Below are 12,451 nucleotides of genomic sequence, written 5' to 3'. Positions count from 1 at the left end.
GATGGTGTGCTCTCAGCTCCTGAAAAATCCTTTAGAACATCTGAGAAGTGACTGTGATCCAATTGCTCTCTCAGAGCAGCAGGGATTCTCTGATGGCGCTAGTAATGTTCTGTCTTTTCTAATGAGTTCTAGTAAGGAGTGGGGAGTTGGTACCCAACTATTGAGAACCTGGCTGGTATTTTGCTTAAAAAGGGTATATTCTCCTCAGAGAATATATTCTGTACTCTAGAGGATGTTCCCTTTACAGCCATTTAATGATAGGGAAGCAGACTTTTGGAGATTTGCTTTTAAAAAATATATGTGTATATGTATTTTTTAACCAAGAAGAAAACAATTCTGAAAACGTTGCTGAAATGCGTAAAGACACATTCATGTTATATCCTATTTTTTAATTGGAGAAAGAAATAATATCAATATCAGTGCTACAAAAATTATTATTCATAATTTTCTGTATTTTTGTATTAATATATTTTATAGCTAATTATGAAGTATCTGGCTAAGAGAGAACTATATTTGTCCAAACAATCAAAGATGATAAAAACTAGTTGCAAATATTTCATATCTATGCTTGTTTTATATTTACTCATTAATTACATGATTTTGATTTAGTGTCCTTTGACATATATTTTTCTTCCACAATGTGTAAGATTCTATCTCATATTCTCTTCTTAGTTCTAAGCATTTACTACTATTTAGATTCATGATGAAGAAATAAGGCTGGAAATAATAGGATATGACAAAAAAGTAACTAATAGTGTACAGCGCATAAAACTATCTCAGGAAACGGGGTGGAACCTCAGAAAGATAACCTCATAAGAGAAATCAGAAAAGTCTACATTGCACGTCCACATAATTGGAAATTGGCTGTGATAGCACACCAGTAATTACGAGAATGATTGTAGATGTCCTTGACTCATAAGGCTGATTTTCATTTAGCACACCTTTTCATATACAGGTAAGGTGAAGCAATCAATTGTCAAAGAATAACAGAATTTTTAATTTTCGATAGTGTTCTGAGTTGTTCCAAAGCAGCCACCATACAATGGGATCATGTTTATGCTACATGGTTTATAGGTACCTGGACTTTATAGCTTTGCATTGCAAAGCTCGGTATATACATGCTTCAAAAATTTAGAACTATATTAATATGTATATCTTTGGTTAATAGATGGGATACTTTGAAATATTCTTATACATTGCAAACAATTGATTAGTTATAAACCCATCAAGGTGCTAGGTCTTGACCTTTGAGAAACGGAAAGTACTGCACAAAGCATGATTCCTAATTATAAGGGGAATGAAATTTGGTTATGTTTCCCAAACAAATTATTTCAGTGATAACGCAGTGCTACAAAAAGTGCATACACACCAAATTAAGTGGTACAAGAAATTAGGGGAAGTATTTAAGTTTTTGGCTTGGCATCACATAAATTTCGATTCAAGCCTCTTCTTTGCCACTAAGTAGCTGTGGTGCCACAGTGAGTTTCTTACCATTGCTATGTCTCACTTTTCTCAATTACAAAATGGGGAATAATATAGCTGTAATAGCATAGGGCAGCTTTAAGAACGAAATACAATACCAAGAAATGAAGCTTTGCAACACTTGACATTCTGTAAATGGCAGCTATTATAGCAACTCATGAAAGATTATAAGTTTGGTAGCCAGAAAACACGTAATGTAGATGGGCTTTACTGGAACATTGAAAATTATGTATGAACTTCATAAATATGAAACGTATAGGAAAAAATCAAAATAGGAAGCCTCAATCCTAGAAATACTACCAGATATGTAAACTTGTTACATAATTTGTACTTAAAGCTAGTTTCCAAGAAACATAAAATTTCCAAGCAATGCCTTTCCAGGTGGAATGCCTGTTGCAATCTAATCAAGCAAAAAATTTTCACCTCAAATAAAACATCACTCATAAACACATCTTGGGGGGAAAATACTTGTTGGCAAAATTCATTTAAGAAAATATTAATGCTTCAGGAACAAAAAGCTCTGGGTAAAATAACTGGTTATAAGACTTTCTTAACATATTTCTATAAATTTATTGGAATATTGTTGAACAATTGTGGCTATTATGGTAATGGTACAGAATGTACATGTAATAAATTTTGATGGCATCGTAATGTTAATAAAATACCTAACAGCATTAACAGAGAGAAGAGGGAAATTAAGAAAAAATGTGGGATTATCAATATCTTCATCTTTTACATAATGTTTGCATTTTAATCCATCTAAAATTGAAAACTTGTTTATGAGATATAATGACTTAATGTTTCTAACTCTTTTCACCTGAAAGCGACATTTTAAAACGCAAGTACTTAGAGTGCTTACAATAGATTTGTTAAAAATCAGTTTTTCAATATCACTTCATTAATTTTTTTTTATTTAATCTAACTATTATTTACCCCAAATTGCATTTAGTAAAAGATATTTCTTGCTTTATATCCAGATGTAGGTCACAGCTGCTTTGGCTCATAAGGAAAACTTCATGTAGCTGTCTGCTTACATTTTCAGCACTTCAATTCAATGTATTTCCGTTTCTTTAGTATAAAAAGTTTTTTAAAGGTAACTTATCTTTTAAAAATGTTTATTTTTGTAACCATATTTTCATTTGATGTTTAGAATTTTTAATTCTAAGTAGTGAGATTTAGGTTTTTTTAATTATTTGTAGTTTTCTTCATCGCTTACATCCTTCGAGTAAACATATGTCTTCTACACATACCAAAAAAAAAAAATTATATATATATATATATATATATATATATATATATAAAACAAGGCATTAACTTTTCTATTTTTCATGTGAAATTATCATTTTCCTTCAAATTCCAATGTTAGACTTTTATAATACAATGTATCATCTTCTTCCTTGAATCCATTGTGTATATGCATTTAATTTACAATAGTAAAACTATATTACACATGTTAGCTGTTTAACTTTCTTCAAAAAGTAACATGACATTTAGCTATTTTGAATCTAGGAAAGTTAAATTCTATAAAAGTACAATGAGCATGGGATACAATTTAATTAAAATGTACTTTTAAAGTAAATAGTTTAATTCTCTTAATCTCAAAGTTCATCTCAAAAATTTGATTGAAAACATATTATCAAATAATTAAATACTTAGAGCTAAAAACTGAGAACACTCACTGCTTATTCAACAACGTTCCAAGCTTCATTGTTTTAGAATATTAAAGATCATATTTCGCTATTTTATAGTATACATTAAAAATATTTATTTCCCATACACTCTCAATTTTTTTCGTTGAACATGTTCTTTTCACAGAGAAACATTCTCCTTTAGTTTTTCAGCTTTTTAATCCTCCATTTTGACCTTCCAGGAAGGAGACTCATTCTCTCAAATCCATATCCAGTGAAGTCTCTTCAGATCAGTGGTATAGTGATATTGCTTCTAAACCTTCTATTCTCATTAGAAATATAAGAGTAGTAAGAGGATGGAGAGGAAGTTTCTGAGATCAGGTGATTAGAAAATAGTTACCACTTACTGGATTGTCTAGAAAGTAATTTACCTTGAAATTTGCTCATAAATTTTAAGCTCAATATAATACTATGTGCTACAGAACTAAATTTCAATTGTGTGAATTACAAATACTGAGGGGCTATATCTAGAACTGAAGTCAATATATCATATTGTATTAGGTCGTTCTCACATTGCTTTAAAGAAATAGCTGAGACTGAGTAATGTATAAGGAAAAGAAGTTTAATTGGCTCACGGTTCTGCAAGCTGTACACACATGGCGCTGGCATCTTCTTGTCTTCTGGGGAAGCCTCAGGAAGCTTTTATTCATGGCAAAGGTGAACCAGTAAGTTGTGTGTCACATGGTGAAAACAGGAGCAAGAGAGAGGGTTGGCGGGGAGGGTGTCACACACTTTTAACCAACCAGTCTCATGAGAACTCACTCACTATTGCGACGACAGCACCAAGCCATCAGGGATCCACCCTCGTGACCCCAACGCCTCCCACAAGGTGCCCCCTCCAATGCTGGGGACCACATTTCTAAAGGAGATTGGGAAGGGACACATATTCAAATCATTTCACATATTTAGCCTCATTTCAAGTTAATTTTGTGAAGGAATTTGTGTAATCAAAATTCTACCAGTCTATTGAAAGCTTTGAAAAGGTGAAATCAGAAATTTTTTCAAATCAAATACAGTACTATCAATAAAAGAACACTGCACAAAATCTATTGTTTTGAGAACTTACAGTCTAGAAGAAGCAGAAAACCATGTATGTTTTTGTGGAGGTCTGTACATAAGATTGCCTCAAATACCCTGAGCATGCAATGTGAAGTCCAAAGCCTTCCGAGATTTCTTCAAATTCCTAGCATGTTTTGCTACCATGATTCTTACCCCATGTGAGCTCTATAGCTGTGCATTGCTAAAGAAACAAGAGCTGAGTAGCAATTAAAATGGTAAAAACAGACTTTATAGAGGAACTATTGCAATAGGGGAAAACAGGCTTCAGTAAGGAATAGAACTGAGCTCACTTGCAAATATATCATGGATAACTGGGGATTTATAGTCAAGTGAGGGAAGTCTAGAATGAAAAATTACAGAGATTAAGCATCAAGAGTAGAGGGTAGATCCTGGTTTAATATACCTAACAGGAATCTTGCTGAAGGCAGACCAGGGTGACCAGCTATCACTTGGGGGATGAGGAATTTGATCAACTACTGAGGTTCATCAGATATCACAGTTGGGACTTTTTTTTTTTTAACTGACTTAGCAAGAGTCTCATTATTATCAGGTGATGCCAAAACTAACAGAGATGCCCAAATGTAAAGCAGTAGTTGAGAACAGGATTCAGAGGCGCCTAATCAAAGTTTGACTGAAGAGAGCCTTTGTCAGCATGTTATATTATTTTTGCCCAGACAAACCCAAATAACTCATTAATTTCCCCAATTTCTATTTTAAAAAAAAAGCACTTGTAACCAACTTTTAACAAATGTTAATAAAAAGTTGTGAATAATGAGAGGAATTTTGCCTTTTTCCATTTTTGTTCCTTGTTAGGTCTCTTCCCAAATTATTTCCTGGAGGTCCAAATCATTCTTTCTTTACTTGCAGAACAGTTCTGTTTTCAAATCTGCACAGCCACTCACACTCAGGTTTACTCTCAAGACAACTGAGGAAGCCCAGTTAATAGGACCCATTATTCTCAGAAAGCCAGTATAATTAGAAATGGAAATTTTCTGCTGAAGTGCAATTGATGCTGTAGTAGCGTGTGCTAAAGTTCCATGCCCAGGATAAAGTAGAAGGCACGAGGGAGGGAATGGACAGTTCTACCAGAGGCATCAGGAATGGCTCCAGGTAAAAGATGACTCTGGAGCTAAAGCTTGAAAGATGACATCTTGTATAGGTGTTCACCGAGATCATAAGGTGAATTCAAGAGATCAGAAATGGGGAGGAAATATTCAAAAGGATGGAACAAAATGAACAATGACACAGAAGTTCCTTTTAGCTGGAGTGTGTGACTGTGAGTCACGGTGTGGAAATAGAGAGGCTCAGGGGACAGAAAATAAAATATGAAACTCTCGAGGGAGTAAAGAATCAGGTCATGAAGAGCATTGTATACTCCGTTAAAAATTTGAATTGAATCCCATGAGTCATCTATTCTGATATTCTGAGTCATAGGAATACGTTGCAGCATGCATTGAAAATGTTTAATACTGAGAAACCAAAGTCTGACTTTTTCTATCCTATGTGATTCCTACATTGCCTATATAATACTCTCACTCAGTTGGATTGCAATATACTCCCTTGAGTGTGCAAGAATGGGATGTAATTAAAGCTAGCATACTGGGACTTGTTCATAAGCCTAGATGTTCTCAAGGATGTTTCTTTCTTCTGAAAACGATGCATTATGTGTGCCAGAGTAGAAAACAAATACTGAGAAGCATCACTTTGGACATTTAGTATTTTAAGCAGAGAAGGGCAAATAATACCTGATCTTTTAGAAGGATCATTTTGGTAGACAAATAGGACCTACTTACCAGATCTTATCGGCTTATCAGATATAACTCAAAGGACAATTGGCAAAGGTCTGTATTAAGTAGTAGTAACAGAAATTAAAAGAAGGCAAATTACATGAAAACTATTGTGAGGCTAGGAATGATGGAATTGGACTGAAGGGCTCATTAGCTGTGGAAGAGTAAGGAAGAGAAGCAGTGTGCTCGTGCTTGGTAATCCACCCTGTAGTGCTGGCTGTCTTTAAAGCCATTGAAACTGCTTTGGAAGAACTCTCTCGAGACATGAGGCAGAAGGTGTTAAAATGACTGAAGACCTTTAGGAGAGTTTGGGTCCAAAGTAAAATCCAAGGAGCCAAAGCTAAGTAAGTGCCATGTTCGGGGTAAATGCCTCATGAAAGGAAATCCTAAGGTTTCTGTAAAATTTCCTCTGACGGCCCTTAAAGTCTTTAATTAACTAGAGATCTAATATCAACTGTACTAAAACTAAGCTATTTCAAACACACCAAATTCTCCATTGAAACCCACACTCTTGTAAGTTGTCTTGTTAGTCAAGCTGTCACCTTGAGTAGCTGACATTTCAAACTCAAGAAGTCTTGAGGCACTCAGATTGTCAAGGTGCTTGAGACTCAAAAGGCACATGAGAAAAAGTATTCAAATGCGGAAGCCTAGGGGTGTTGGATCTGGAAGGATATGGTTTTGTGAATCCTGGCCACCTAATTGGCTATGAGTAAATGAAATATGATGCACTTCACATATTGATGGACCTAGTGATATGAGATTGTAAAATAATTTTTTCGACTTCTTGTGTAAAACAAGTTTTTTTTTTTTGAGCCTGTACTCAGTCTCAGGCATTAACAAATTTGAAATTTTTCTGTCATTTAATGAAATATATTTGCGGAGGTGGGGAGTTAGTTTCTAGAACCAAATTTTAAGGGTACAAATTACTCATACTCTTTTGTATAGTAAGTTTATGTGGCTGTTTATTCTGTCTTCTAAGAGTATTCTTTATTCATTTTTAAAACCCAAATTCATATGTAACTAGAAGCAAAGATTATATTTTTATTTCCTTGTGGTAAGAATTTAAACATAAATGATAGGCATTACAATTTATTTTGCCTTAGGCAAGTCATACTGTTTCCAAATCTGGCCACTTTCAAAGAAATTAAACAATCTTAATACATACAGATACACATTATTTCTCACAGTCACATTGAAAAATATACATTTTTTTCAAATTTTCCAATTTGCTCCAATGCCAGAATTTAAAAAGAGTCATGCATATAAAAAGGGCATTGTTTGAAATGTATAAACTCTGGAAAACTCCTAAAACAGTCTCTGCATGGTTCAAGGTAACTATTCAGGATAAACTGCCATTATTGGGTTAAGTTAAAATGTGTCTCAAAAAAATTAGCAGGTTAAATTACATTTCATTAACCAAGAAATCTGTATTTACTGAAAACATGCTATTTAGTTCAGGTTTATATTCTGGCTCAACTGGGATTCTAAATTAGCCACTCTTCAACTGGTGTTACTTCTTTTTGTTTCATTCTTTACATTGTTACAAAGTGTTACCACTGGTATTCAAATCATATTATATCACTTTCTTACTTAGTAACCTTGTGGCTGCCACCTTCAACTCTATCTTTTGCAACTCATATACATCAGCTGTGGAAACACTGCAGTCCTCTTGCCAGATCACTTGCTCATTCATACATGTGGTTGCGGTTGACCCTCTCATCTAGGACCAGCTCTTTCCCCACACCTTCTTCTCCAGGCTAACTCTTATGAGCCTGTCTGATGTATATATTGCTGTTTTATTTTCCTGATGCAAAACATTAAATATTATAAGTATAATGATTGAAGGAATCTGCATAATTCACAGAATAAGAATTTCACTGTTATAGTTGTACTTCTAAGAATGAAAATACAGACATATCACAATCATCATGTTTTTTGGTCTACTTCAAATAGACAACTTCATATTTATTAATACTGGTGAGGTAGAATCCAAACTGAATCCAGTTCTTAGTTTGGAGTTCTTAGTCCTTCAGATTCCTTTTACAAATATTTTGGTGTTGGTCTATGTCTATTCATTTAGCTAGAGATGATGGTATACTCTTCTCATTAGTTAATTAACTTAATTAATAAGAATGTCTGAGTTCCTCTCAGGGCCTAGTAACTCATTTGCTGTGGGAAGGCATAATTTCCCCAGTGTGTCTGGGCATACTGGCAAACAGAAGAGCTGCCATTCTTTATCAGTTTTGATAGACAGCTCTATTGTGCTGGGTGTGAATATATGCTGCTTAGTTCTAGTGGGCTCAGCCTAAACTAATGGACCATGTGGATCACAAGCCTGCTTTAAATGTTCTGCCATTTTACAATTGTCAAGACAGAGAATTTAAATAGAATGTCAGTTAATAGAATGTCAAGTGTTTATGTTTACCCCCGCAGCCATGAGCCTTGGCTAGATGACCTCTGCCTTACCTATATCACTTGGATTTTTATGAAGCTCATAATCCAAATTCAATTATTTTCATTTTTTCTAATATGATTTTAGGGTCTCCTCAGTGGAAAAAACTGTGGTAGGAAGTACCACTTCTAATTCATATGAATGAAATGAATCCTACCAATACCCTTGTCTATTTCAGTTTCTATAAAATAATCTCTACTCTCTAAAAGATAAATTACTGTTTGTCAAGAAGATACATATTATTAATTTGATTCTTACTTTTTTTACTATTGGTTTTAGTAGCATAGTCTCTCATTTGAATAATATATGCCAACGTAGTAGAGACCAACAGATTAAATGAACTCAATTTTTCTCTCTCCAATAGACACACAAGTAAGACATTTGTTTAACAGACTTTTGTGTATGTCTTGTAGTAACTTAAACACACAGAATATACTTTCATTTTCATTTGTCTGGAAAACAATGTTTCAACATTAACGTGAATTATTACAATCACTTCTCATTGATTTTCCCACCAGGTGCAAGGAACTATCTTCCCAGCTCCCAATTTCAATCCCATAATGGATGCCCAAATGCTAGGAGGAGCCCTCCAAGGGTTTGGTAAGTCTGATTATTTTACCATCTTTTATTGCAATTATTTTTTGCTTTACCTTGTTTTAAGACTATACTGTAGGTGTACAATAGCTGATGTCTTACAAAACACATATACAGATTAGACCAAAAAAAAAAAGAAAGAAAGAAAGAAAGAAAGAAAACCGAGCAAAGTAGAATGAGAAGAAAAATAAGAGAAAAAGACAATAATGATGAAGAAATTTGCCATGAGAAATTGCTAGTCTAATCTTGAAATACTGCTTTAAATCCATAAATGCCTCATCAGTAAGTACTAAATGAAATCTCAACTAAAACACCTTAATCTAGGATTGAGATTCTTTTTAACCTTTGCCTTTGTTTTCTAGCTTCTTTCATTTGCTATTTCCATTTCCAGTCAAATCAGACTGCTTCCTATTCCCTTAAATGACTCTGCTTTTCACATCTCTGTAAATCGGTCCAATCATTTCTCTGCCTGGAATGCTATTTTCTTCTCCTTTCTACTTTTCATCTAAATTCTCTTTCTCCAATAATCTGTTCAGATGAGCCTTCCTCTTTGAATCCTTCTCTGGGCACTGTAAGCTCAACCAGCTTTCTACCTCCCACTCCCTAATCTCACCGGCACTGTGCTTGTGTTTATATCACCTGCTCACTGAACTGTGAACTCACAGAGCCTGGAGTTTGACATAGAGGTGATCAATAACAAATAAGGCTACAGTTTAGAAAAGGAATATAGAGAGAAGAAGACAGGAACATTTTGGGATTCTTGTACCAAAAAATTTAGTTTTAAGATCTGATACGGAGGTGTTAAACTTTCATATAGCTTCCTGGAATAAGACCTGTTTTAAGAGGCCTTCTGCTGAGCACAAAGATAAACATAGACAACATAAAAGAAATCTTTGCATAAGACATGCAAAACCTTTCATAAGAAAGGAAGCTCTTAACTTTGAAGACAAGGTCGCCTTTACAGGAACTTTTACTCTGTGTGTGTGTGTGTGTCTGTATGTGTGTGCATGATGGCACATCTGTGTGTTTTGTTCACTAGCAGTATCCCATAGGAAAACAATAGAGAACTTAAAATATGCTCTCTAAAGCTGACTTCAGTAGTTTTCAATGCTTTCATGCCTTTTAAAATATCAATCACCACCAGAAAAATAAAAAGACAAGTTAACACAAAGTTACGAATTAACTTTTTATTGAGGAGTGCGATTTTTGCTTTAAAACTATAGATTACAGCAAGCTATTCACCAAAAAGTTTTTCTTTGCTCCAGTTTCAATGTTCTTGTCATTGCAATTTTAGCGTCAGAATAGGGACTCATTTTGACAATCATAGTTTGTTGCTGGTCAGTGTGTTAGACTGAAGTACGCTGGGAGGTTTTGGCTTTGATTGCACCGTGTCCACTGTAGCATACCAGAGAATGAACACAGCTCAAATTGCATTAAAGGTCTATCCATCCCCATGACTCTGACAAAGTGTTATTGAAAAAGACAATTAGTAATGTTTTCTTAGCTACTCTGTTTTATTTAGAAAAACCTGAAAGCAAAAATGTATTCTGAAACAAATGAAAATGTGTAGCTTTGATAGAAATTGCTCTCAGTTGTATAAAAAATGTATTCATCATCGGCCGGGCGCGGTGGCTCATGCCTGTAATCCCAGCACTTTAGGAGGCCGAGGCGGGCGGATCACGAGGTCAAGAGATTGAGAACATCCTGACCAACATGGTGAAGCCCCATCTTTACTAAAATACAAAAATTAGGCGGGTGTGGTGGCACATGCCTGTAATCCCAGCTACTCGGGAGACTGAGGCAGAAGAATCGGTTGGACCCGGGAGGCAGAGATTGCAGTGAGCCAAGATCAGCCACTGCATTCCCGCCTGGTGACAGAGTGAGACTCTGTCTAAAAAAAAAAAAAAAAAATTGGTACAATTCATCAGTGAAGCTATATGGTCCTAGTGCTTCCTATTTGGTTGGTTATTAATTACTGACTTTAGTTTTTGTTCATTACAGGCCCATTTAGACTGACTGTCCATTTTTTTCTAGTATGAGTGTGGATAGGCTGTGTCTTTGAAGAAATTGATCCATATCATCTAGACTATCAAATTTGTGAGCTTAAAATTGTCAATAATATTTTATTATTATTTTAATGTCCATGAGATTGGTAGTAATGGCTCCTATTTCATTTCTGATATTACTAAGGTATTTCTCTCTCTCCCCCCTTATCCTGGCTAAAGGCCTATAAATTATATTAGTGCTTTCCCAAAAAACTTATCTTTTGGTGCCATTGATGTTTTCTCTTGATTTTTTAATTTCCAATTCATTGATTATTGCTCTAATCTTCCTTTTCTTCTGTTTACATTAGGTTTAATTTGCTCTCCCTTTTCCAGTTCCCTAAGGTGCAAGCTTAGATTAGTGATTTCAGATTTCTTTTTGTTTCTCTGTAGGCATTCAGTGCTATACATTTTTCTCTAAGCATTGTATTTGCTGTATATCTCATAAATTTTGAGTCATATTTTTACTTTCAATTTGTTTGAAATTTTAAAAAATTCTCTTGTCACTTCTTCTTTGTCCTATGTGTATTTAGAAGTGTGTTGTTTAATCTGTGTGAATTTGGGGATTTTCCAGCCATCTTTCTGTTATTGATGTCTAGTTTAATCTCATTGTGGTCTCAGAGCCTATTTTGTATGTTTTTTATTATTTAAATTGTTAAGATATGTTTTGTGGTCCAGAATGTGGTCTATTTTGGTTAATGCTCCATGTAACTTGAGAAGAATGTATATTCTATTTTTGTTGCAATAAGCATTCTACAAATGTTAATTAGATCCACTTGATTGATGGTGCTGTTCATTTCAATTATACCCTCACTGGTTGTCTGTCTGCTGGATTTTTCAATTATTTATAGAGTAATTGACAAATTACTCTAGAGTTGTTAAATTGCCCAGTTATACAGTGGATTAATCTATTTCTCTTTGCAATTCTATTGTTTTTTCCTCATCTCTTTTGGCACTCTGTTGTTTGACACATACATATTAAGATTTGTTACATGTTCTTGAAGAACTGATCCCTTTATCATTTTGTAATAATCCTTTTATTCCTGATAGTTTTATTTGCTTTGAAGTATTCTTTGTGTAAAATTAATATCACTACTCCAACTTTCTTTTATTGCATTAACATGATATATAGTTTTCCATTCTTTACTTTTAATCTATCTGCGTCTTTAATGTTGGTTTCTTGTAGACCACTCAGTGCTATTAGGAAATAATTTTACTCACTTTAGTTAAAATAAGTTTTATCCAAAAGACAGACAATAACAAATTCTGGCAAGAATAAGGAGAAAAGAGAACCCTTGTACATTGCTGGTAGAAATGTGCATTACTACCACCACTATGAAAAACAGT

General features: G+C 34.3%; 1 protein-coding gene across 1 annotated transcript in view; it reads left to right on the top strand.

Moving 5' to 3' along the window:
- Positions 1–12,451, top strand: part of ANXA10 (annexin A10) — a 92,477-nt gene that overhangs the window by 23,940 nt on the left and 56,086 nt on the right. Inside the window, exon 2 of the mRNA XM_003938715.4 lies at positions 8,987–9,068. Coding sequence (XP_003938764.1) covers positions 8,987–9,068 — 82 coding nt within the window. The remainder of the gene's footprint in view (positions 1–8,986; positions 9,069–12,451) is intronic.

This window comes from Saimiri boliviensis, chromosome 3 (genome assembly GCF_048565385.1).
Source record: "Saimiri boliviensis isolate mSaiBol1 chromosome 3, mSaiBol1.pri, whole genome shotgun sequence".
NCBI classification, from domain to species: domain Eukaryota; kingdom Metazoa; phylum Chordata; class Mammalia; order Primates; family Cebidae; genus Saimiri; species Saimiri boliviensis.
This window is presented reverse-complemented; position numbering and strand designations above follow the sequence as displayed.